The following is a 27905-nucleotide window of genomic DNA, read 5'->3' on the forward strand; positions in this document are numbered from 1 at the left end:
TTAAGCTATATAATTGCTCAAATGTATATATAGTATAACCCTCTCCATAGCAAAAATATGTACCAAGTTTACTGTAAAGACTATTTAGTTGTAAATCAACATGCTTTAATGGTTATATCAACCAATGAGAAGGCACCTTGCTTTAGAAATGTAACTGAAGCACAAAAGGAAAAGCCGATTAAAATTGATTATTTAAATTGAGCTTCCCACTTGGTGATTTAAATCATGAAGAAATCTGAGCCCTTAGTCATGATATTTGAGAACTCATGGTAGGCGGGAGAGAACCCAGAGGACTCGTTAAGGGCAACTATGGTACCTATATATAAAAAGGGGAATAAGGAAAACCCATGGAATTATAATCCAGTCAATTTAACTTTGGTACCTGAAAAAATAATGGAGCAAATAATCAAGCAATCCATTTGTAAGCACCTAGAAGTTAATATGGCAATAAGTAACGGTCAACGTGGATTTGTCAAGAACAAGTCATGTCAAACCAACCCAATATCCTTCTTTGACAGGAACAAGCCTTGTGATGGGGGAAGCAACAGATGTGATATATCTCAACTTCAGTACAACTTTTGATATTGGCCCATATGACCTTCTCATCAACAAACTAAGGAAATATACAGTGGGTGCACAAATGTTTGGAAAAGAGTAGTTATCAATGGTTTACAGTCAAGCTGGAAAGGCATATCGAGTGGAGTCCCACAGGGATCTGTCCTGGGTCTGGTTCTCTTAAATATCTTCATAGATGATTTGGATAATAGCAGAGAGAGTACATTTCTTGAGTGTATGGATAGGGTTGGGAGAGGAGGGGTTGCAATCTTTAAAGGACAAGATTAGAATCCACAATGATCTTGACCAACTGGAGAAATGGTCTCAAATAAATAGGATGAAATTCAGCAAGGACAAACACAAACTACTACACTTAGGAAGGAATAATCAATGGCACAAACACAAAATAGGAAATGACAGCCTAGGAAGGGGTACTGCAAAAAAGGATCTGGGGGTTATAGTGGATCACAAACTAACTATGAGTCAACAATATAATACTGTTACAAAAACAAAGCAAATATCCTTCTGGGATGCATTAGCAGGAGTGTTGAAGTAATTATCCCACTCAGCACTGAAAAGGCCTCAACTGGAATCCTGTGTTCAGTTCTGGGTACCAGAAGATGTGGATAAATTAAAGTCCAGAGGAAAGCAGCAAAAATTATTAAAGGTCTAGAAAATGTGACATCTGAGGAAAGGTTGAAAAAATTTAATTTGTTTAGGCTAAAGAGAAGAGAAGACTGAGGGGGAACATAAGAATCAAGTACGTAAAGGTTGTTATAAAGAGGAGGGTTCTCCTTATCCACTTAGGTCAGGATGAATAGTAATGGGCTTAAATTGCAGCAAAGGAGACAGATTTGACATTAAAAGACATAAATATAAGAGTAGTTAAGCACTGGAAAAAGTTACTTAGGGAGGTTGTGGAATCTCCATCATTAGAGGTTTTTACGAATAAGTTGTCTAACCTACAGATGTTTATCTAAACACCTGTCAGGGATAGTTTAGATAATACTTAGTCCTACCTGAGTGCAGGGGCTGGACTAGATGACCTATCGAGGTCCCTTTCACTCCTACATTTCTATTTAAATTGCTGATTTAAATTGTTTTGATAAAAATCAAGTTACCCTACAAGCAAGAGAAGTGGCCTAGCAATTGAACAAGAATCTAGGCTGCATGCATCGCTGCTTAGATATCATGAAGCACACCCACACAAGGACCATACAAACTCATTAGGGGTTGCCCCGTTAGAGAACAGCTGCTGCGGTTTTCAGTTCAGTTTGGTGTCTTACCCACAAGGCTGCTCAAACCATGCTAGCAATAAGCCTTTTTTAATTTCACCAAGGTTTAGCCTGGACTTCCTTGATCAGTGTTGAAGGATTTTTTCCTCTGTTATAAAAACCTGTTCTATAGACCAGACAGTCTCCACCAGGGTTGTGTGTCACTACCCCACACCCCTGGAATGCAGCCAATCCTTTGGTACTCCCTCTAAGAGAGGATGCGACACATACATAGGAAGCACCGTATTTGCATTTTACCTGATATGTTCGGTACTTTACGGATCATTTTATTGGTTCAGCAGAACAGTAGCAAAGATGAGAGTAAACAAATGGCAGCTTCCTCTGGATTTATGGAGACATCCACCCACCCCCATTACAGGGGCAACAGATGGGATACGTTATGCAAGTCAGATTTAAAGAACCAGGGGGTGGGAGAGAAGGGGAATCATTGGTTTCAGACTATTTGGCTTTCTGGGCACAAAGTACAACTTTTGGATTTATTATAACTGAACCATGCCTCTCCTATACTCAGAGCAGTGCAGTCATCAGCAGTCATCTGCACACCTGACAAACTCAAGCCCTGCCTCCCCGATAGCAGACTAATTACCCTGTGGTATCCGGACTGCAGGTTCAGTGGCAGGAATGACAGGTGTTGGCAGAGCCTTCTCTGCCGCTTTTGCGCTCTTCTTCCCAGTTGTGTGATCTGTGCAGGAAAGAGGAAAAAGCAACATTCAAATAGTGAGAAGCTCACCACTGGGGTTGCCACTTACCCAGGTTAGGCAGACAGTCCTGTTCCCTGGTTCAATATCATGCGTGCCACATTCCCACCTTGTGGATCAGAATTAAGTGGCTATTCTGAAAGCTGCTGAGCTACGTATTTAAATGGCCCAAAAGAAATCAAAGTGCAGGGTTAGATCTGGGAGCTCAGCTCTCACAATAGGAGCAGATTACCCCTTTAATCACATGTCCAGGGTTAGGAATAATGACACTGAACTTCCGCAGAATGCCTTTCATCAGAGAACTACAAAGCGCTTTACAGATCAACTAGTTAAGATGCACACCCAACCTTATCAAGCAGATTACTATGTAGCTGTTTAGTGAGATACAACACTTGATCTGAGCTCCGAGGAGCCGAGAATACTACACTGAGAAGAGGCAGTGAAGTTGTGTGGACCAGCACAGGACTGTCAAGAGACATCGTTTCTAGTCAGGGACCTATGATCACAGGCAAGACAGCTAGGGTAGAAATACCAAGTTTAAACGCCTGAAATTAGACACCTGAGTTTAAGTGTCTCACTCATGCCACTTAAGGCTTGAAAACTTTCAGCCTTCAAGCAGCCTTCGTTTCCCCATTTGCAAAAATGAGGACAGTATTTGGCAACCTCACAGGAGTAGCATGAAGTTCAGTTCATGTTTGCAGAATGCTTTGAATCTATAACACTCTACACAAATGCTTGGGGTGAAAACATTATTTACTAACAGTTACATGCAAGATGTGACAAACACCATATCCAGCTGAAAGGAAATTTAAAGGAGAAAATATTACTCAAGTGGGACTCTAGCTAGGATGCCCCACTCTTGTGCAAAGGGTCAGAGGTCCTTTTATTCCCACAAGTAATCAAGACTTCTGTTTTAAGGATCATCTCAAGACAGCACCTCCTAGAGCATCATGATGAAACACTGGTGGGGCACAGGGTCAATGACTCAGAAAGAGCACCACCAACTGAGGTAAAGCACTACTTCTTGGAGCATTCCTAGATGCTTCCCTCCAAGGACTGGCCTGAAGATGCTTAGCTTATGATGTTTGCTGGGATCACGAAACATGATCACATGGCTGCAGACCACATGTACATTTAGACAGAAAAATAAATATGAATGACTAGAAAACACACTCATTTACCTTCAATGAGAGCTGCTATTTGTTGGCTTTTCTGAGAAGGAAGTTCCCTCACAATATCCAGAGCTGTCAGGCCTCGGTTATCTTTTATATTCACATCAATACCTAGAAGAGATAAGGCGGGCAGGGTGAGACAGCATTTTCAGACTATCTGCAACAAAGCTAATTTCTTGTAACTGAGTCATGACTTAGATGCTCTTCTGGTCATTTCCTGGGCTGAGTTAAATAAATTCTTCCTCCAAAGAGACCTAAGACCCAACTGCCCAGAGAATACCTCCTCCATGAGTCACTCAGAGGAACGATTCTTCCACCGCTGGCTGATAAGAGAAAAATGCTACCACCATACACCATTCCCTTATCACATGCTCCCTGTAAAGCCATCTCCAGGCTATTGTGTCAAAATGTCGTTCTCTCACCTGCAGCCAGCAATATTTGTACCACGTCTGTCTTGCCAAACAAAGCAGCCTCGTGCAAAGCACTGCCCTTCTCAGTCTGTAAAAATTAAACAATATACCATGAGCCCAGATTGTGAACAGTAATCCCAAAACATTTTAGGGGTTTATACATACAGGAAAAAAATTAATTGCACACACAGTATGTGGACAAAAGCAACTCACTGCAACCAATACCCATTACTGGGGTCACACTGTATGAGAAGCTATTCTGCAGCATTAAGAATTTGGGGTGGGAGGAAGGTTTAGTTTAACATGGGAGAGCCTGAGAATTATAAACAAAGTAAAAACTCTCCAAAGTTTATTTAGAGTGGGTGTTCTCCCACAGAAGGAAAGACAGATAAGACATACAAGTTTATTTCTGTGCTAACAGGGAAGTCAGAAGTGGTTTGGTGGGAAGAGAGAACAAGTTCTCTCCACTCCTTTTGGGGACACATTTCACTGCTGTATATCTGCCCCAAGCGGGACCCCCCAACACAGCCAAGGACTGAATGGGAGACTGAGCTATTCTCATCCTTAAAGCAGAGTCCTCCAGGACTGAGGTCAAGAGACGCTTGCCCTACCACTACAGTGCCTTTTCTATGGGGAGGACTCCAGCCTCCCCAGCTGCTATCTGACCCCTTTCATTTGCACTAGATTCACACATGGATTGGCAAGATACCTGGTAGTTGCTATCCATGCCGGCATCTAGGAGGACATGGACTACAGCTTTATGTCCATTCCTAGCTGCCAGGTGCAGGGGTGTGTGTTTCTTAGTGTTGCAGCTTAAAAGATTGGGGTGAGCGTTCAGCAGCATCTTCACGACCTCCAGCCTTCCGTAGAGTGCGGCCAGGTCCAGAGGCGTCTCGAACTTGTTATTGCGCATCGTGGGGTCCGTCAGCTCCTCCAGGAGAACCTTCACAACTTCCGTGTGGCCATACTGAGCAGCACAGTGCAGCGCGGTCTCATTGTCGTTATTCTGAAGGGTCATAAACACAGCTACGCTTCAGAAGACTGAAGAAATGAGCCCTTCTGTGCCTCACTCACAAAACCATTGAAGTTTAAATGTAAAAACAAGACAAACAGCCAGTAGTGGGGATGCAATAAATCCTTTTTAACATAAAGAGCCCAGAGCAGTGTTTTGGTCGCATTCCTAATTTATCAGGCACAGGTAACCTTCATAAACTGACCAACCCGCCTAAGGAAAAGCCTGTAGAAAGCCTCAAAACACTCAATAGACCTTTGTGTTCTGAGCTATGGGAAGTAGTTGCTGTACCCAGATATACACTGCTTTCAAAGCACTGAACACAAAAGCAAGAGGCCATATTAAAAATTAGAGGACTGCCAAGTTTCTATAGGTTGTCATTTACTTTGCAAGCTCTTGCAGGCAAGGTCCGGTCTTCTCTATGAAGCATACAACCCTCTTGGGCACCATAACAATAAGTAAATGCAAAATGTAATAAGCAAACCACCGTATGGATTCCATCTACAGTAACTTAATTGCCATTGTTTAAAATTTAAACTTCAATTGTTTCTAGAATCCAGTCATTTCTCCTATGACTGAGGTTTTGATTCTTTATAGCAGCCATTCCACTTTTACAATTCTGAAACTTGTAAGCAGACCATTTTAGAAAGTGTGCAGTATGTTTAAATTATTGCATGCAAACACGTGAATTTAGTGAGCAGCACAGCTAGATACAGTGCCAATCAGACCTTCCCAGGCAAGGCCCTCAATTCAGCAGAGGGGAAGTGTCTAAGCCACAAGTGAATGCCTCTACAGTGAAAGCCTGATCCAATTAATACATGCAGCATCTGTCAAGTTAAAAAAAAATAAAAAAAAAAAATCAGCAGTGCAGAGTAACTATAGGCAAGCAATCCAAAAGATTTTTCATTTTCAGGTGCAAAATATGTGTGAACACCTTCCCTGGATTTAAGCCAGTCTGCTTCCAACTCAAAAGCTCCATTAAAAATTTCTAATTTTACTACTGTGTATGATATACACAGAGGTATTTCTGTTTAAGAACATTCAAGTACTTACTAGTGTCTGCTTTGACGCAAAACTTTTATTACAAACTTGTGCTTTCTCTGCTGCTTTCATAGCAGTTCTGTGGCACAAAATTGTAATTTTAGCTATACTTCCCTTTTTAAAAATGGATAGCTATCTATCTAGCTAGATTTCATTGCATATGAATTTCATTACAAAATGTTTCCATTTTGCTTTTTTGTGAATTGTGATTTGTGGATTACGATTTGCAGAGAAATGTCTCAATATTTTGCACCATTTGCCATTGAAATAAGCTGTGAACTGGTCGGGATCTAGACGTGCTTTAATCCTACTAATGTGTTAAATCACAATCTAGAGATTACAAAACTCATGCATGCAAACTCCCCATTGGTTTTTATCTGGTATTTGACTGCATCATTTTTCAGCCACGTGAAATGCATAAGGAAAGTAGGGAGCTGTGGAGACAGTCTCTACAGTCATGACTCACTTATAAAAACAAACAGAACAAGGAAGTGAGAAGCCTCAACAGCCACATGCAGAAATAAGCAACATTTAGAAGAGAAATGTGTGGGAGATGCAGGGTCTCACTATTAGAGTACAAGTTTAACAGAGTCTAACAGCACAGGCTAAGCAGCCATAAAGAAAAAGTGAGCACAGGGGAGCCAGATCAGTGAATGCAAAGTGAAGAGGACATAAGATACACGTAAGGAAGGGGAAGAGACTGAATTGCTAACAGAACATTTAGCACCCCTTATCTGTACATCTCAAAGCATTTACCATGGTTGGTAAGTAGCATTAGCCTCATTTTACAGATGGTGAAAACAGCAGTGCATAGGTGACATGCTCCAGGTCACACAGCAATTCCATGTCCGAGCCAGGACTCAAACCCAGAAGTCCTGGGGGCAAGTTATATGTCCTATCCACTGGACCATATAAAAAGGGCCTGTCACTTCTAGTTTACTATTTGGAATCCAACCCATCTCAGTAATAACTGAACAACTTCTCCATGACAGTGAAATGAGTTTAGTGGGTCTCAGAAGGCAAGTGCCCACATCACACAAACATTAAGTAATCTTCCCAATCTCTGCAGAACGGTGCGGAGACGGTTATAATCACTCCTAGAGCGAATTTCTCCCAGCAGGCGCAATGGTGGGACAGTGTGCGCTGAAAACTCTCATTGCCAGAGACAGCATGAACACAGAAAATTTCCACCATTAGGGTAGGGTTACCATTCGTCCGGATTTACCCGGACATGTCCTCCTTTTTGTGTTAAAAATAGCGTCCGGGGGGGAATTTGTAAATCACTAAAAATGTCCGGGATTTCCCCCCCATGCAGAGCGAGGCGCGGCTGGGAGGGCTGCAGGAAAGTCAGCCACTTGCATGGGGCTCTGGCAGCCAGAGCCCTTCCCCCACAGCTTGCCGGGCTGGACTCCGGGCAGGGACCGGGTTGTGTGTTGCGCTGAGGAGCGCAGCCACATGTCCAGCTCCGCACAGAGCCCAACACCATGTTCTGAGCGGCAGGGTAAGGGGGCCAGGGGGCAGGGAGATTTTGGAGGGAGCAGTCAAGAGACGCGGGGGGGGGGTCGGGAGTTCGGGGGGGGCTTTTTGAGGGGGGTGGAGAAGGTTTTGGGCAGTCAGCGTACAGGTAGGGGGTGGGGTTCTGGAGGGCAGTTAGGAGCAGGGGTCCCAGGAGGGGGCAGTCAGGGGACAAGGAGCGGGGGGGGGTGTTTGGGAGTTCTAGGGAGGGCTGTCAGGGGGCGGGGGTGGGGAGAGGGATCGGAGCAGTTGGGACAGGGAGCAGAGGGGTTTAGATGGGTCGGGAGTTCTGGGGGGGGCTGTCAGGGGGTGGGGAGTGGTTGGATGGGGCGTGGGAGTCCCAGAGGTCTGTCTGGGGGTGGGGGGGTGGATAAGGGTTGGGGCAATCGGGGTAGGGGTAGGGTCCTAGGGGGCCAGTTAGGATGGGGGGAGGGTCTCAGGAGGGGGCAGTCAGGGGACAAGAGGCAGGGAGGCTTAGGTAGGGGGTGGAGTCCTGGGGGGCAGTTAGGGGCAGGGGTCCCAGGAGGGGGCAGTCAGGGGACAAGGAACGGGGGGGAGGGTTGGGGGTTCTGAGGGGGGTGGGAAGTGGGAGGGGCGGGGCTCCTCCCGTCCTCTTTTTTGCTTGCTGAAATATGGTAACCCTACATTAGGGCTGCCAGCCTAGAACCTGTCACCCGCACAAAATTCACACCCTTCAAATAGATCCACACAGCACAGCGTGCATACAGAAGTGCATGCCTGTTGAAGGAGTGTTTCAGAGATAGCATTAAATAATTTTCTAATAAGTATTCCATAGGTTCTCTACCTTCAGATGGCAATCAGATCCAAAGAGGCAGGGGTCGCAACTCCCTTTCCTTATGGCGAGATGGGAGGAGGCTCTGAAACTATGGATGGGACCCCAAAGCTTTTTCCTTTTCTAACATGGGGTCGCAGGATGAAACAGACTGTACTAACAGTATCTAAACCAAGTCTTTCTCCACCATTGAATGAGAGCCAGAAGCGCCTATGAACTCATTTGGATAGATGCTCATTGTCTCAGCAGCAGACATGGGTCTCCACTCCTACTAGTAGAAATGGGGGCTCACTATCCAGGTTTTCCATTGTACATGCACTCACTTGGACTTTTGAGCCTAGGTTGTAGAGCACATATTACCCAGCATTGCATTTACCCTGAAATCACTTCCCTTATGTTAATAATGGAAGGTTATCTAGGGTAAAAAACACACACACAGCAACCAACACCAAACATACAAATCAGAAACCCACAAATGCACTGTGAGCAACAGAGAAATGGACAAGAATTGGGAAAGCTATGAACACCCAACAGCCAAGGCAAGCACTGGAGCTACTCCGGGGAGAGGAGACTCACCTCCATCCCCAAAATCACCACCCCAAACGAGGCTGGGGAATGACAGACTAGCAGACCCCCAGGTTACTCTGTGGTGGGAGAGAAAACTCCTTCCGAGGAGCCAGAGACAGTGAGACTTCATGTTTCAGACTTATTAGTCAAAGACAGATAAGAACAATGGAGTCCTTAAGGAAGATCCAGGGACAGCACTCCTGTAGCAATCCCACCACCACCCCTCTTCACAGCAGTTGCGAATGGGGAGTTGGGAAGCAGAAGAGGGGGGAAATCCTCAGCTTACGCATCAGTCTCTGGAGCTAGTAGGTGTCTGGTAAATTTTTCCAACAGTGGTAACTACGTACCTACCTACCATACTCCTTACCAGACCTGAATCCTATGCTTTTCACATACACAACACTTTGCATTGGAGCATTCAATGCTACCATTTCAACACACCTTCCAATGATTTTCTGAGTTTCCTCTCCTCACACATTATGTTGGGCTTTGTTGCTTTGTGCATTTCTAAGAAAAGTGCTCTCAACCTACAAAACCCTGCGAAAACCCTCCATGCTCCTAGTACTTCACGCACTCCCTGAAATAAATTCTGAAACACACAGCTGTCCCTCTAGCTGTGATTGCAGTCCCTGGCATCTCAAGATGAAAGAAGAAACACTTGTTGAGCAACACCCAGGCTACTTCTCCACTAAGCAGCGTGCCATAACATTCTGATATAACAGGGTAAGGAAGTAGCCAGAAGCTGCGGTATCAGTTACAGCATCACCATTCCACAGAACAGTCCACACTCCCTGTGCACTCCCACATAGAACTCCCAGTAATGCTAATAGGAACTCCATGCAGGAAACAGGACTGAACGGATTCTCCCATTCCTATAGGTGCCCAACACTGCCAAACACAAACATTTCAGAAAAAGGATCCCCAGTTGTCTGACAATCTATCGGGTGGGTTCACTGTCCAGTTTGATTTTCCGACTGCAGGTGGCATGCTTCCACTTTTATCAGCGGCCCATGCAGATTTTATAGCACACATTAAATTCCATCTCCATTATTTGTTTGTTTCCAGAGACCAATTAAAAAAACAACTTGTGTGGCATAGCTTATTTTTCCTTTAACTGCAGGACTGTTAGCTTTTCTACTCTGGTTTTGGTTAACTGGTCAGTTTCTTCACAGGAGTTAGCCAAATTAAAGGAAGCAACACATTACAAAAACAAAGATAGCACTCCCTCATCATCTCCTTAACTTAATTATGCCACTTGTTATACATAGCTTCCTCAGCTCTGGAATAGCCTATAATCAGGTCATCTACAGCATACATTGCAGGGACCATCTGCTCACCAAGGCTTCTGGGAAGGAAGAGGCATGGTAAGGGCTGATATGAGTTGGTTTGGATTTAATCTTTGGTTGGTTATTTCTGGCTTTGGCGTAGGGGAAAAGCAGCTGGCATTTGTAGTTATTCCTATACAAACGATGAGTTTGCTAATTGTCAGGGTGCCTAGAGCTTGAGCATAGGCATCTTTTTTTAAACATGTCAGAAACACCCAAGTCTTATTTTTGAAAGGGACAGAGGCTCCTAAGTCACACTGACTTCCAATGACGCTTAGGCCCCTAGGTCCTTTAGTCACTTCTGAAAGTGAGCTTAGGTGCTTTTGAAAATGTTATCCTAAATAAAATGCAGTTCTCTTTTTAACGTATGGTCAGTGCACCAGGAGCCCAAGGAAAGTCTTTTAAAAATACCCTTTATGAAAACAAACAAGTCCACAAGATACGACTAACTTAACATCTCTAGAGGTAGTTTAGCTCAGTAGCACTTTATTGCCGTACTTCATTCACAAGAAACACTGACAAACTCCCATATTATTTTACAAAGCTCCTTTTAACACATTAAATTCCCCTAGTCTTAGTATGTTTCTCCACAGAAGAGACTTGTTGCTGTAAAATTCCACCTTTTAAAAAAATTGAGAAAATGTGATCTTCAGTTAAACATTTTTATTCAAAAAGAGGTATGCACTGGAGTTTATTTCCTGTAACAGATATCTGCTAATACAATCACCCAACTTCCCATTAGCTGGTAAGCCCAAGAACTCTGCCTGTGTAGGGTACTGCAGATCAAGCACAGTTGAACTTTTAAGTAAACTTTGAAGAGCTAAACTCTGCCATGGCTGGCTGGCTCCAGAAGAGTAGTCCGGAAGCCATCCTGGTGTGATAGCTGGAAACAGAAGCATCTCATGATAAATCAGCAGGCTATTATATCATCACTTGCCTGAAGCCTGGCTATAAATAAAACTCAATTAAACACGGCAGGTGTCTGAGCAAAACACTACTGTCTATCCACTGGCAGACAGAACAAATGACCTTAGAAACTTTTTCATCTGCTTCAGTGCATGATAAGTTCTTATTTTTGTGCCCTTTTTTGGATCAAGAATTGCTGAAAGCAGAGAGAAAAACCAACAGGCAAAAACACAGGGACAGAAGACTAGGGATAAAGAGCCAGACACAAAACACAAGGACTCAACACCAAAACGAGAGACTGATGCAACAAGCAAAACAGGAGGTCTTAGGCAGTACAGACATTACTGCCCCCTGCCACCAAAAGCATTAGCTATCCATTTAGAAAATGAGCAGAATGTTGTCACTACAAAGAAGATTGGTCATTCACTCTGAAAACCCCATGAAGAAAATGCAGCCATCTTTAAGCAGGAAAACAAACAAACAAACCATTCTTTCAATTTCTGCTCAGTAACAATAATTTGAGCATGTGAAACAAAATCTGAAGCATTTTAATTAAATTGTTACCTTTTGGAAGTTATCCAACCAAATTAAGCAAATTGACCATCACCATGAATCTTATACGTTTAAGTATTGAAGGAGCCCATGAAAGCAGGGAAGAAATTTCCCTAAATCTCTCTAGAACTGGGTTAAAAAGAAACCCACAAATAAATGGTTGCATTTTACTGTTCCTCAAGTGGCTGGAAACCGAGCAGGCATCATCAGCCAACTGGATGACAATGCATCTGGATGCATGAGAGTGCAGCTTGGAGTAATGATGCAGTGAAATCCTGACAGCGAAGTACACACCTTGGCATTGATATAGGGGTCAAAAGGGCCGTACTTTTTGAGTTCTTTGATCTCAAGAGTATTCTACAAAAAGGAGAGGAAAAAAGAAAAATGTGACAATGAAATGGGTGAGATACAGCAACAAAGCAATGGGTGACTCTGAAAGGGTGGGGATGACAACACAGCATCTCATTCCAGTCGTAAACCGTTAACCACACCGATCATTTCAGCTGGTAGATTGCATAATTTGAACCACTGTGCACATCATTTACAAATCTTTAAAACATAAAATGTGCAGGCTATTTAATGGGCTTCATTCATTTATAAAGGTTCCCACTCAAGACCAAACATTAATGAAACATTACCTTGAAGAATTACACTCAACTCCATCTTCTGCATAGGCTTCTTCCATACCTGTCCTACTCTAACCTCAGATAACAGACCCACTAAGACTTACATGATCACTTGGTTGACTCCATCACAGATTGATTGTAAACCGATTTAAGAAGCATACTAAACTGTTTACAACCAATTTATTTAAACAGAACAGATTGGCTGCCTGCAGCTGTACTGCGGGTCACTACTAGGCCTGGAGCTGAAACGTGATTGACAAACATAACATAATCAAAGACATTTTAAATGTGCACACTTAACTATCCTTACTTAACTGCGGAGTGGTAATAATTAGCACTGACAGCAGTTTTCATCTTCATGGTGCTTTACAAACTACTAATTCAGCCTTAGAATGACCTTGTGAAACAAGAAACTCCATTTTACATACGAGGAACAGAGAATTTAAGCATCTTGTGCAAGGTGTCAAAGGAGTATGTGTCAGAGCCAAGTTTAGAACTCCAGAATTCCTGAGTTCTAGTCCTTTCCCCAACCACTAGGGAACACCCCATAACAGGGGAGGTTTATTGATAGTCTGACTGGTACTAAAGAACACATTTGCCTCCCAGTCTGCAAATAGGAAGACATTACTTAATAACAGGCTGCTTCCTTATCCAAATGCTTAGATACAGGGCAAAATCATAGAATAATAAAATCATAGGACTGGAAGGGAACTCGTGAGGTCTTCTAGTCCAGTTCCCTGCACTCAAAGCATGACTAAGTATTGTGTTTTTATCCAGCAGCCACCTGTCTGAATGAGTGGACATGCATTTCACACGTGCTCTTATTTGTGTCAGAGATGCATGGAGAAGACACTGACAGGCTTTCATGGGAAAGCTACACAGGGAAGTTAGCACTCCAAGATGAGAAGATAGCACAGAATAACAGATTGATACAAGCTAAGCCAACCTGCATCCCACTCAAAGACCAGGGTGCAGAAAGAAAGGAGGCTGTATTACTTGATCTTCTCATCCAATTGAGAGGATTGCTCTTTAGGATCAAGTTATAGTTCTCTATTTGGGGTAGAGGCAGGCCATATGCTTTAAAAAAACCCACACAATTAGTCAAGTGGGCACAAGTGCTAAAAAGTCAGAGCAGCTAGGAGTGTGGGGCCAAACAAAGACTTAAAGCTGCTTTGATTGGTTCCCAACAGAAAGAGCCAATATAGCCTTTAACAGTACTAGCAATCTTCATTTAATCATCCAGCAACTGGAGAGAAAATAAATAGCCAGTGTTTGTTTTGAAAACCCAGTAGGAGAGCAGAAGATCACTTCCCAGACACACTGTGGTTGATCGACTGCTCACTTTCACACCCCAACCACTCTAGATTTGATTATTTAACCCATCAGAATTAGAGCACCACACCAAGAAACAGTGTTTCCAACAATCACATCCATCCATTTCCAAATTGCTCAGCACCTTATGTCATGCAGCTGACACATTCCTTTCCACCCTAGGAGTACAAATCTGCTGGTACATTAAAGACCAATAGGAGGAGGAAGATATTCAGACCTGTTCATTCACTTTAGTGTGGGAGGGTCCCTGATGGATGAGAAGTTTTACTATCTCTGCGTCTCCTTTCCAGGCTGCCAAGTGAAGAGGGTAACAACCTTTGCAGTCTGCCACATTGGTTAGCGCATCGTTCCTCAGCAGAACTTCCACCACATCCCTGGAAAATAAGGATGGCTATGAGTCTCCAAAATACTCAGTCGCAACAGAACTGAAAAGGATACTGTTTAGCAGTCTGCACCCAAAAAGTTTAGGCTGCTCAAAAATAGTGGTTTGCAAACACAACACACAAAACCACACCAAAAAAACACACCCCAAATCTGAACAATAATCATTTCTTTTTATCAAAATGAAAGTTGTGTGGATTTAAGAACTCCCAGAAGGTGTTGCCCAAGAATTTTAGACATGTAGGGCTGGAAGGGACCTCAAGAGGTCATTAGTCCATCCCCCTGTGCTGATTAAATATACCTAGACCATCCCTGACAGGTGTTTGTCTAACCTGATTTTAAAATCTTCTAACGATGGAGATTCTACAATCTCCCCAGGTAACCTGTTCCAGTGCATAACTATCCTTAAGTGTTAGAACGTTTTCCTAATACCTAGGATTGAGGTTAAATCTCCCTTGCTGCAAATTAAGCCAACTGTTTCTTGTCCTATCCTCCGTGGACATGGAGAACAACTGATCAACATCCTCTTTATAACAACTCGTTATCTGAAGACTTGTATCTCCCCTCAGCCTTCTCTTTGCTAGAATAAATATGCCAATTCTTTGAACCTTTCCACGTAAGTCATACTTTCTAAACTTCTGATCATTTGTCACTCTGGTGGATACCTGTTCTTCAGACATGCTGCACAGCTATGCAATGTGAGTCGCACCAGTGTCAATTTGTTGCATTGGTGTAAGTCACTTCTTTACACCTGCACTGGTGGTGTGTATGACTGAGTCTGTCTCAGTGCAAAAAACCTATTGGAGGCAAGCTCCTAGGGTCATGGTACAAACCAAGCAAAACTGAGGAAAAAAAGCTTTGAGGCAAAAAGTGAGGTTTTTAAGGCTATTTAAGTTTCAGTACATCATCTTGTCACTGTTCACTACTAGCCAAGATTCTACACATGTACTGAAGACTGTAGAAAAACTGCATGTTATTGTATTGTATTTAAGAAAATGTGATCAAGTAATTGGAAACAGCAACATATACACATCGGGGCAGCGTTAATACACATCCCAGTAGAATCCTACTGGTGTGTCTGTTCCTGGAGAGGTCGTCTTCTGGATGAGTTACACAACAAGAAGTGTTCGTCACTTGTGGTTATTAAAGATGAAAGTGTGTTTGAGATAGCCCAAGCATCCTAGCCAAATTTTAAATCTGATTAATTGAATTCTGCAAAAACATGCCCCTACAATTTCACCGCAATATGGTGTTGTTCTCTTCTTGTCCTGAAGGTGGTATCGTATTGCACCAACGCCTTGTTCTATCTCCGAGGCAGCTGCATTATACTTGTGAATGAGGGAATTCTATAGCGCTCTCTCTCTCTCTCTCCCCCCATATTTATTTTTTATGGATAGTAAAGCACTTGGGCATCCTTTAAGTTAAGAGGCACTATAGTAAAATTGCTTACTTGTGGCCATTCAAAGCAGCATGGTGCAGCGGAGTGTATCCAGTACTGTCAACACAGTTCACATTTGGTCCCCTCCAGATGCTGCAAGATAAAAAACTCAAACAGTAAGTCATGTACCAAATTTAGAGGCAGCCAGCTGGCAAGGAAAGGTTTCTGCAGAGTTCTTATGTTAAGTCTGTTATTTCAAATCAAGCCATAATAATGGACTGGCAGCTGCAATTAACTACAGCAAGGCAGAGAACAGATATTGCACAATGCTTTGTTAAACAAGGGTAACAAATGTCACAAGGCACAACAGAGTCATTAAGCAGACTCACTACTCAGCATTCCTCCCAAAGATCTGAGTTCTTAAGCCAGAGATTTGCTATTCCCTCACCAATGAATATTCTACAAGGCTTCTCAACAGTACTTTAAAAAGAAGAACAGGAGTACTTGTGGCACCTTAGAGACTAACAAATTTATTAGAGCATAAGCTTTCGTGGACTACAGCCCACTTCTTCGGATGCATACTTTAACAGTACTTTAGTTCATTAAGAAGTTTTAAAGGAACATCAGTGGCAAACGTCTATCTAAAAATTAACACAAGAACAGGTTCAACACCCCACACCATCAACCCACCACTAATCCTCTCCCTTCTCTGAAGGATTTTCATCAGCTGGGGGTCCCTTTTCTCAATGGTAAAAAACATTAAAGAATATGTAACTGAGATTGGTAATGGGATACAGAGCCTTTCATCTCTAGATCACTTATGCAAGTCCACTCTGAGTCAGTGGTGACCAAAAATCATCTCTGTCTGACAGCTGTTAGTGGGTCTGTGTGAAACAAGTAGGTGGTCTCAGAGCAGTTCCAAGAACTGGCCTGCCTTGTTGGCAGACTGAGACCAAGAATTTAATAGGCCATGGAGAATTAATCTTCTTTTACTCCTTAGGCCTGGTCTACACTGGGGGGGTGGGGGGAGAGTGTTGATGTAAGATACGCAACTTCAGCTACGGGAATACCGTAGCTGAAGTAGACATATCTTATTCTGACTTGCCTCCCGTCCTCACGGCGCGGGATCGATGGCTGCGGCTCCCCTGTCAACTCCGCTACCGCTGCTTGCTCCGGTGGAGTTCCGGAGTCGACGGGGAGTGCGTTCGGGGATCGATATATCTCTTAACGAGACATGATATATCGATCCCGATAAATCGATCGCTACCCGCCAATACGGCGGGTAGTCTGGACGTACCCTTAGAAGTGGCCCATCTAGAACAGGATTGAAACATACTGACGCAGCCAGGGGAGAGAGCATGTGGGCAGGAAGTGGGCACTAACCTTGCCCATGCTGTAGTAGTTAAAGGAACTCAATCTCTAGGGCTGCCATGTCTGGCAGCTTTCACCAGCACTTGAACCTGCTTTTAAAAAGACAGGATGGATACATTTGAAATCAGACATGCTTCCAAAGAAAGCTGTAGACTTCCATCTCTGAGTGTGCCTTCTTTTATAAGCCCCTTTTTGCTGCACACTGGCCTGTTTTGAAACGGATGCATTCGAAAGTACAGTAGGAGTAATTAAATGAGCTCAGAAAGGTCCCAGCTCCCACAGGTATTTTTGTTTTGCTTTTTAAAGAGAAGCAGGACTGATGCTTAGTTGCCCTCCTCCACTCCACAATTGCACTGTCTTAAAATAAGAGTGAACTGTTGCTGTTTATGAACTAGGGCTGACAATTTCATTTCCTCTACAGTATGTAATCACTATGGCTCATGGTACGATACACAGACAACCCGAGCAGTCATTAGGTTTTCTAAAACAACAGTCATTACTCGAGGGCCCCTCGCCAGAAAAATGCCACACCACACACACTATCAACTCAGCAGAAAAGAGCTGGGGTAAAACAGGAAGGGCATCAAACCAATAGGAATCCTATGTAGGCCAAGTAGGAACTCAAACTTACACCCAACTATTTACTTCCCTCTTTCTGACAAACATGTTCAAAAACTTAAGTTGGCCTCCCCAACCACAAAATGTGTCACTGAAGTTCATTCCCACCAAGAGAATCCACATGATCTAGTGGATGGACTGTTATAAAAAGCTTTTCAGACATAGATAAAGGGCAATAAGCAATATAGAGAAAAAATGACCAAGGGCACTGGGGGCAAGAAATCTACCTTGTACAAAGATAATATGGGTCCTCTACTTAAAGGCCATATCCAAATACATCCCTATCCAATAAACTGCATAGTCCTCAATATCTACCTCAGAAGAAAAACAAGATGAGCTGATAGGGATAGAATATAAATCCTTCGACTATATACCTCATTGACGACTGAAAGGCAAGAATATTGTCTTCCCTTTTCGTGGCCCATACTGTCTTCCCCCTCAGAGTACACTTAGGGACAGTGCATAAGATGATCTGGTCCCCAGAAAAAAATTGTTCCTAGAACTGTACAATGCATTCCACCCTTAGAGGGACTGGCTTAGGGGCCTGAAAGTCCAGACTTCTTAGGACCAAATACAGAGAGGAGGTAGAGTGCTCTAGTGCAGTGGTTCTCAATCATGGATACACCAGGAGGACTGCAGTGCCCTAGAGGGGGGAGGGGGTCATGGGACAGGTATAGTGGCATCGTAAGTGCAAGCTAGAATTAGGGAGTGGCAAGCAGGACAACTGCCCAGGGCCTTGCAAAGCTAAGTTACATGTTTCAGCCCTGCCGCCTGGGGCTCAAGCTTCAGACAAGGCTCACAAGTATCACACTGAAATGCAAGTACAATATTTATATTATATGGTAAAAATGAGAAAGTCAGCAATTTTTCAGTACTAGTGTGCTGTGACACGTCTGTATTTTTAGGTCTGATTTTGTAAGCAAGAAGTTTTTAACGGAGGTGAACTTGGAGTACACACGACAAATCAGACTCCTAAAAGGGCTTCAGTAATCTGGAAAGGTTGAGAACCACTGCTCTAGTGGACTAAATCTGGAGCTGGGAGTCAAGAAGGTATGGGTGATTCATCCCAGATCTGCTGTTAATTCACCCATCTTGAATTTTGCTAAAGTACAAGCAATGAAATTTGCACCATACAAGACCAGTATCAGGGCACTCTACTGTGGAGCATATGTAATCTAGAAGACATGGTGAGATCTACAGGAAGGATTCCGGCCTTTCTTGCCTTTAGTGCACAGATAGTATTTTCACCCGCCCTCACGTAGTACTTCTTCCAGTCCCCCAGTTTCCTGCAGCACAGAATGAATGAAAATGAAGTGGTCACTGAATGTGTACAGTACTGCAGATGCTGCTAGCATCATTTGAGAAGCAGGGTTAAAGCCCTGGCTGTGCACTTTTATGACTTCGAGTCAGCTCAGAGACAGAATAAACTACAGGCCAGAATCCAGGAAGTGCCCTCCCACTTTCAGCTGCCATGAAGCTAGAGTTGGATTTAGTCAATTCTAGAGCTCTGTGGTTTCCATTTGGCAATGGGCTCATGGAGTGTGGTTACCCAGCCAATTTATTGCTGTATTTACAGTGGCAATTAATGGTTAAAATTATGGCAGAGAAACTTTTTAGTCTGGGCAAGGTTATAAATGTGTCTGCATATCCCCTTTCACAGATTGTGTTAAAATTTGCTCTGATTTTGGTCAGGTTACTAAGGAAAGGAAATCAGAGGGGTATAGATTCACGCTGTGTACATGCACACACAGCACCCAATGCCTGCAGTTAACCACCATCAACACTGGGCACCTATGGTATCATTCATATGAAGATTTCAAATTACTTATGAAGTGGATAATTTTTATTATCCCCATCTAAAAGATGGGGAAAGTGGAAACTGTAAATCAAACGACTTGCCCAAGGTCACAGCAGTATAGGAATAGCATACTTAACCCGGAAGAAAAATCTCAGAGCTCTGAAGCAGCCACACTTCCGATATCGGAGTGTAAAACTTTTACAGATGCAGAGACCGCTTTTCTTACTAGGAAAACAGGGAAGAGGGCAAGACTTTGAAGGTGGAGATGGAGTATTTCCACCAGGAAGGCTTTGCTTGTTCTCGTTATGAGGAAGTCTGGCTGTTGCAGGAGTCTTTATGCTAGGATTTTGCTTTTTAAAAAGCAATAAAAGGTGCCTAGAGTCTGCAACAAGTGACTTTTTATTCTTACTAATGGAAAGAAATAAACCCACACTAGCCCACCTTGGTCAAAAAAGGTCAACTCATCCCAAGGCCTAGAATGAAGTAGGGATCAAAAAGAGACTGAGAAACATTTATCTTTAGATGTTGGGATTGTGCCAGAAGTAAATCAGTCTTCTCTTCCCTTTACTCCATCTTCAGCTTCTCCTCATAGTTAAAATTGCCATATAATTCTTAAGCCTTACTAGAAACCAAATCTTTGTGTATTAAGAAAGGATCAGTGCATGGCACTTGACACAAACTAAGATACTGAGATTTTTCTTATCAGATCTAGACACAGTAAAGTGACTACATACTATGGGCTGCAGAGACCAAACTTTGAGAGGACATTGGGATGGAAGTATTTCTTTGTGGAAGACATGCCTTTTCCTCGGAGAGCTGTTTGCAGTATCTGACACAGTTACAGAAGAGGAACAATCTCAGTGACACCTCACACCTTATCTGTAGAAAGAGTGGTATGTCTACACTACAAATTAAAACCTGCAGTGCCAAGTCTCAGAGTCCAGGTCAATTGATTCAGGAGGCTCGGGCTCCAGAGCTAAAAATAGCAGTGTCAACATTTGCACTCAGGCTGGAGCCTGGCCTCCAAGACCCACCCCCCTCACCTGCGTTCAGAAGCTGGGGGCTTCAGCCCAAGCAGTAAAGTCTACAGTGATATTTTTAGCCCTGCAACTCCAGCCTTAGCCAACTGAGCTGGGCTCTTAGACTCAGCCCCCCACAGGTTTTTCTTTGCAGCATAGACATACCCACTGACAGAACTGTTGCAAGGAACACCATCCTTTGACTGTACCACTGAGGAAGCTTATGGCGCTGATACTAAGGGGTTAAAGTTAAGTATTACAAAGTCAAGACTGATTGTCAAGTGGTTGTGGACAGAAAGCCGGAGTGGGAAAGGAAGCATGCAGTTGTCACAGGAAGTTCAGATAAAGTTTTAATTAACTGGCAACTGTTAGAGTGCTTAGAAATTTGGTGTAGTTAGAAAACAGAGGCCTTGACAAGTGACAGAAGAAAGTTATTACATATTGGGAAAGAGTTACAAGCTACAGAGTAACCTATTGGTCACGTCCATTGATATAAAGAACACACAAACGCACCCATCCAGTAACAAAATCTCTCAAATGGGGATTTGACACCCTCAGAGTCTGAAAGGACTTACCAAGAGGCTTCAAAGTTTCAGAGAGAGATAAAGAGAGAGAACACTTATATGAAGATTTCTCTGTTACAGAGTTCATCCCCATCCAACATTGCTAAACAATTCTTGCCAGGGCTGGCTTTTATCCCTCGATCTGAAAGATGGTTCTGTAGAGTCATTTTCTTTTTAGTAGCCTCTCATGCAATCTGGTAGTGTTCTGAGTAGCAGGACTGGATTATAGCTTTTTTTTTCTTAATTGCCAGAAAATACACCCCTAGTCCTCCCGGCAAAGGATTAATTCTCCTCTGCAGCAAGTTGACATTTTACAAAAGCACAAAACACCAACCCTGAAGTAAAGTCCCCTAGGACCTTAACTCTCACATTCGGAAGACCGGAAGGGGATGCAATTTTGATGACGATCCAAAGCTTCTGCATCATGGAAACAGAACCAGTGCAGACCTTTGGTGCCAAGCAGTTCGAAAGCCATTGCACTAACAGAGATAAATACTTGGAGTATGCAGTCACTGAGAAGCCCAGAACAACAGAATAGAACAGGTTTGCATTGCTCTGTACTTGTGTTCAGTGTCAGAAGGTGGAGGATTCTTATATCATATTGGAGATGGTACTGCTCCCATAAGCATTTTGAAATTTTTAAGCTCCGACTTTGGACTCATTAGTACCCAAGTGACATTCATTGTCAAACCCTGTTCAGCCAACACCATCTTTTTAACAGGTTTGTTTTACTGGGGACAGAGGATGAAGAAATGATAGCGCATAACTCCTCATTTCAAGAGGCATTTTAGAACACATACGGCAGTTAAAAAAGAATCCGACATTAAAAGCCCATTCATTAAGTTGGTTTTACATGGTGAAGACACGAAGAACCTATGGGAAATCAGAACAGTGTCTGAGGGGCTCGTTCTCCTTTCATGGAAACTCAGCTGTACAGTGACTTCTGCCTTCTATCACTGACCTTTGACTGTGAAAAGGTACAGCAAGATCTGGGCCCGCTTCTCCAAAGAGAAAGCATAACAGCCAACAGCATACAGACAGGAATGAAACAAGGGGAATAACTGACTGCATGTAGCAGGTCACCTTCAAAGCGCTGTCTACCTTTCAGGGGCATCACCCCCATTTTTATAGATGGGGAAAACTGGAAGAGTAGCATTAAAATTAGGTGCCCAAGGAAATCAGAACTGGGACTAAAATTCATGAAGTCCTACCTCTAATAATACTATGCCCTGCCCTCAGTAAGCCAGCAGAGAGTTGACCAGTGTAGAAGTCGGTACACCTGAGTTCTATTCCTGACTCTGCTGGGGAGCACTGGGAAAGCTGCTTAAAGCACAATGCCTCAGTTTCCAAATCTGTAAACTGGAGATAAAAATATTAAGATACTTTGAGATCTACAGTGCACACAGTTATACTCTTACCTATTGAAACAATGATGGAAAGAAACAGTGCCCACTGTATGAAGTGTTACATGCCAACATTGTTATTAAGCTATTTCCCTGATTAAAGAAAAACAAAACAGCATTTGTATAAGTAGAATAATCTGTGCCTCACAGGGTTGAGAGAATCATGCAATACAAGTTTCCAATAATTTTCAGACAGCTAAAAGAGCACAGAAGGTTTGAAGCAGATCTGACTAGCTTTCTGTGAATGGATTGGTTTTTTCCTAGCCTTATTTCAAAAAGGCTTTTGGATTTATAATATTAGTCTTTGTTCTGAAAATGCCAACTTCCCAGCCACAATAATCTGGGTCTCATCTCCCATTTCTTCACATCAGCTAATGAAGAATTTTACATGTTTCTGATATCCATATTTAATGCATTTAAAAAGGCAGAACACTATGGAAATAAGGCAAGTCCTAAAAGTTACAACATCCATCTACTCTTCATACACATTTTTCTATTCTGCTTCTCTTGCTTCAGCAAGTGCCGTGGGCCCTTGGCCTTTTATAACTTCCCATTGGGGAAAATAACTGAATAAGGCACCTTGCTTTAGAACACAATAAACCCCTCATTTATTTTTTTAAACAAACCCTATTTTGCCCCCCTGCCTCCCCATCTACTTTTCTCTGCCCAGAGTAACTAATCAGAAAATCATCCAGGAGTGCTGTGCTCGGATCAAGACAAAAATACTAAACACTACTTTCCAACAGCAAGTAACAGAAGAGTCACCAATAGGTAACCTGGAATCTCATTTATTATTCATATTAAAGGAGCATCTGGAAATCCCAACCAAGATTGGAATTCCATTGTCCTAGGCACTGTACAGACAGCATAAGGCAGTTCTCCTGCCTTGAAGAATTTGTGTTATAAATATTTGAGACAAAGGTGCTAGAAGTAGAATTATCCCTACTTTACAGGTGGGGAAACTGAGGAATAGTGTGAGTAAGTGACTCATTCAAGGTCACAGAGGATGCCTAGCAGCTGGCAATTAAACCCATATGTTCTGAAACCTCATTCAGTGCCTCAACTACAAGCTCAAGTCATGAGATAGTTGTTAGAATTGGAGACTTACTAGCTCACCACCCATTGTTCTCAAAGTGCAGAATACAGAGTTAATATACAGAATTAAATATTACTTCCTCAAGACACTAGATCTTAGCTATTCTAATGCAAGACCATCCTCACCTTTTTTGTATTTGCCATACATACACAGGCACGGAACATGAACACAACGTATCTCAGCAAATGCCTGGCACTTTTACAGTGATTTATATTTTCAAAGCATGCTATAAACATTTCTTAACAATGCTGTGAGGTAGGTCATTATGCCTATTTTACAGATAAGAAATCTTGGAAAATAAACATATGGCAAACTGGGAGTACAACCTCTGACTCCAAGCCCTGTGCTTTAACTGAGAGACAATGCTGTCAAAGGGACAGACATCTTAAACAGAAGGAGTCCATGTTGCCTTCTGTACCTTTGGGGGTGGGGGAGAGAAGAGGATTATTGGAAAACATTTTTCCAGCAACCTAACAGAGTTCAAACAGACAAATTATTATAAAGCTTGGCTTTAGCGTTTTACAACTGAAGTGCCTTATCAATTATGAAAACAAATTTCAACATACTATACAAGATGTGTGTGGCCATTTAATCCAAAGCATAATTATATAATGCATTGCCGAGTGTACAGGCATTTTAAATGCACGCATTAAGTGTCACTTAACATTCCAATCTTGTACGGGAAGCATTTGGTGCGTATAATGTTCTCCCACTAACATTTGTGCCTTAATTTTACCAGAAGAGAAACATCCAATAACTCATTTCTTTAGCGTTTCAAACATCACAATATCGCCAAGCATTTTACAAAGTAGGATAGCTGGCAGCTAACAGGGACCCAATATGGAAGACCTTTGTCAAAAAGTCATATTATTTTGATGGTGGACTATTGTTTAGATCAAAAATCTCTTCTTCCTTCTTGTGGGATGCAAGAGGCTGTAAAGCCAACTTGCTGTGTTTGAATGGGTGTGGAAGGGTGATACAGGAAAGTGACCACAGAGGATGCAGTGGAGGAATGTGTGAAGTGATCTACATTTATGCTGTACATGTCCAGAACATAAGCTCAGGACTTTTTAAGAATAAATAAATAAATACATAAATAAATACACACTAGCAGCAGATCTGGAAGCTACCAAGGATCTCTGAAGGGCCATCCCCAGCCAGCTGGTTTGATTTAAGAAGTACACAATTAAAGGAAGCAGGAGCTAGATCACAGAGCATTCCCAAAATTGTCAGGAATGCTTTCTGAAGCCTTAGGTATTCCAGGCACTAAGCTCTCTGGCTCAGGATCAGCATTTATCCCGTATGAGAACAAACGTGAAAGGACAGGTTTAGGAGTTCAGTCAGATGACAAGGGGCAGAAGAAAGACTATAGCAGCCTTGGATCTACTTCCAGTCACTACCTGCAAGCCACCCATTCTCCCAAGTCACAAAATGTGACCTGAAAGGACACTGAGAATACGATGCCACTTCTATTCTCTCATGCCAGCTGAGGATCCAGGCAGCTATCAGATGTGCTCTATGCTACCTACTGGTTGACTTGTTGCTATTTGGGGCCCTAGACACCAAATTTCTTGTCCTAGTCCTCTCACAGTGAAAGCACTATCACTTTCTGAGGCTCAGACATTGGAGATTGAACTTCATCTCAAAGCTGGCCACACAATACATGTTGCTCCCTGAAAAGGGTGGATGTAGGAATGCATCTTCAATAGTATCCACCAATTGATACCCTAAATTCAGCATTCACAGCATCAGTCCAAGGGGAAAAAAACAAAACCATCCAGTGACAAGACCTATTAAGATGCAGGAAGGAGCAATATATCTGGCAGATAGAAAAGCAGCACCTTTACTCTATGTCCTTAATGGTGAGTTCCTGGCAGATGGCAATTCATGGCAGCTGCATGTACAAATGGGAGAGACAATTTGTGACTGCACAAATAGGGAATACCTCATCAACATCGCCAACAATCATATCCAGGTGGTATCTCTGTCATCCACTCTGCCACTGGAAGCAAATAACTAAATTTAGACTTGGATATCTAACATTGCTGTGTCTAAGCCATACAAAACCAGTTGTTCCTGGAATCAAGTTGCCCACAGTGATATATGCAAGTTTGCAGTTGCACAGATTTGAGGAAGTGGCAGAACACACTGATTATTGCAATCAACATGCAGAATAATAGTTTTATATTATCAGTGCTCAATTACTTACACAGTGCTTCCCCCCACCCCAAGGACTTCAGAGCCCTTCATATGCTATGAAAACATGCACTACTAAAATGCAGCCACTTCTGGTTGGAGGGTAGCAGATAGGTGCTCAACTAGCACACAGCACATTGCACAGGAACGGGAGAGAGGAAAGTTGGCAGTACCTATAATGAAAACCACATTGGGATCTTTAACATCTGTGCTGAGCACATAGTTAAAGTGCTATGTAAAAGAGAGAGAGTCAACTGCAAGAAGAGAAACTGACCGTCCTAGGATTTGAACGCATGGTTCTAGGAAATCTGGATATTTCAACTTGATAGTTAAGCCACCCCCTCCAGTTGGTGCTCATTGAGCAGTGATTAGTGGTCACCAGACAAACATTCAAAATTAATATAGGTGCACACAATAAATGTATAGGTATTTACTAACTGCAGTATTTGAACAGTACATACATAATATTGAGTGAGGTCTTTCCAAAATATATGAACAAAGTGTGTCCCACATACTGGAGGAGAGGGGGGGTACTGAATTAAAACTTTACCCAAGGGGAACATACAAGTGATTTCTGTTGGGTCTAGATTTCTACCCAGTCAGCACTTCCTGTATTCATCAGATGAAGTTTAAACTTCATGGCTCCGAAATTAAATGGTGCGTGTCAGTCTCGGCAAAGCAGGACCGGTTAATCTGAGGAGAAACTAATCCACACACAGGAGACCGCAGAACAACAACAAGAAATAAATGGACCTGAAGAGCAGGCCGTAACAATCAGATTGCACCCTTTCTCCCCCCACCAGAAAGGTATGCCCAACCTGTTGGGGAGTGCCTGGGTATAGGCAGGCATTCACAGAGACAGTGCAAGGAGTATCTGACTGGTATTGTCAGCTAAAGCCAGCAGGTGAAGACATGCTGGAAGTGCTTTCCCCTACTTTAATTGCATTCAGCTATTTTCAGGAAATTCCTTTCAAGTGCAGGGAAAGGAGAAAGATTTACTAGTGCAAATCTTTTCCAAAAGCCCCTTGGTAAACAGAAATCTTGAAAACTAAGCAATGGTAGCCTGTAAAAAAACAAAACAAAACAAAAAACCACACACACCACTCTCTTACATTGCTTGAACAGGTATTGTCCTCACCAAGAGGAGGATCCTTGATTTATGAACAACAAGGATGGAAAGAGTTTGTTCATTTAATAGAGACATCTTTTTAACAAGCAGCTTTCTACTGCATTACTGTTTTTGGTACTCAGGAAGTGTTTCCCCTCACCCTGCCTTAGAAAGCCGTATCTACTGACAAAAGCCTTTAAGTGGGCAGTTTTGTAGATCTGTTAGCTTCTGATGGGTAGTTCTGGGACACTCACTGCAGGTTTCCATACAATCCATACCTGAACTACCCAGTAGTATTTAATAACCCTGCTTCCAATGGACCTATTTGTTTTGATATAGTTTAGAATTAAGGTTCTACTGAAGATATGCCCATCATGGCCAAGCAATCAGACCCATCAACAGAATGCTTCACAGGACAAGCAGATCCTCTCCAGGCAATCTGAGAAACGCCTTTAATTCCTCTGGGGATAAGACTTCAACACTACCATCAGGCCTCCAGGTTCAGGCAACTCCTTTAGACACAATCCTAGTGTTTTCCTGCAAGTCCTTTATGTTGGGCTGACCCGAGAGAGTTTTAACTCAAAACTGAGAAACAATTATGGCTCTAGGAAACAGAGGCCTGAATTCTGACGGCAGCTGCCTCTCGGGGGAGTAGCAAGCAGTAAAGTTTATCAGCAGCAAGTCTTAATTCCACATCAGCTATCTTTAAAGCAAATAACTATTTGAGACTTCCTGGCAGCCAAACTTGGGAGAAGAACTGTTAAATATAGGAGGAAAAAAGGCAAAAATTCTATTTGCATATTAAACAGGAACACCCAGCGATATTTAAGAAAAACACCTCAGAGCATTAGAGCAAGTGACCCAGCTCAACTCCTTCTGAGAAAGGAAACCAGAATGGATGAAAAGGAGAAATCTGAGAGTAGCTTTATGCTGTTACTATAACCAGGAAAAAATTGGGGTGAGCTCGTACAGAAAAAACACAATTTTTTTTTTAATTTAAGATGTCAATACGGAGAATTATTTCTTTCTTTTTAAAAATCAAGCCAAAAGAAACAGGTTTTGCATAAATGAAAGTGAAGTTTGTTTCCAAGCCAAGTTGTCACCCAGCCCAGTTTCCACCACTGAGGCAAAACTTCCCTTTTAAGAGGCACCGATTCTCTCCTCTAGGAGTGGTG

The 27905-nt window shown here is 42.7% G+C and overlaps 1 protein-coding gene across 1 annotated transcript in view; it reads right to left on the bottom strand.

The window, feature by feature from the left end:
• ANKS1A (ankyrin repeat and sterile alpha motif domain containing 1A) overlaps positions 1-27905 on the bottom strand; it is a 155438-nt gene that overhangs the window by 96483 nt on the left and 31050 nt on the right. Inside the window, exons 2-8 of the mRNA XM_054025507.1 lie at positions 15631-15711; positions 14017-14173; positions 12136-12198; positions 4840-5136; positions 4143-4218; positions 3730-3831; positions 2437-2532 (exon numbers count right to left, since the gene is read on the bottom strand). Coding sequence (XP_053881482.1) covers positions 2437-2532; positions 3730-3831; positions 4143-4218; positions 4840-5136; positions 12136-12198; positions 14017-14173; positions 15631-15711 — 872 coding nt within the window. The remainder of the gene's footprint in view (positions 1-2436; positions 2533-3729; positions 3832-4142; positions 4219-4839; positions 5137-12135; positions 12199-14016; positions 14174-15630; positions 15712-27905) is intronic.

The sequence above is a fragment of the Malaclemys terrapin genome, chromosome 4 (assembly GCF_027887155.1).
Source record: "Malaclemys terrapin pileata isolate rMalTer1 chromosome 4, rMalTer1.hap1, whole genome shotgun sequence".
NCBI classification, from domain to species: domain Eukaryota; kingdom Metazoa; phylum Chordata; order Testudines; family Emydidae; genus Malaclemys; species Malaclemys terrapin.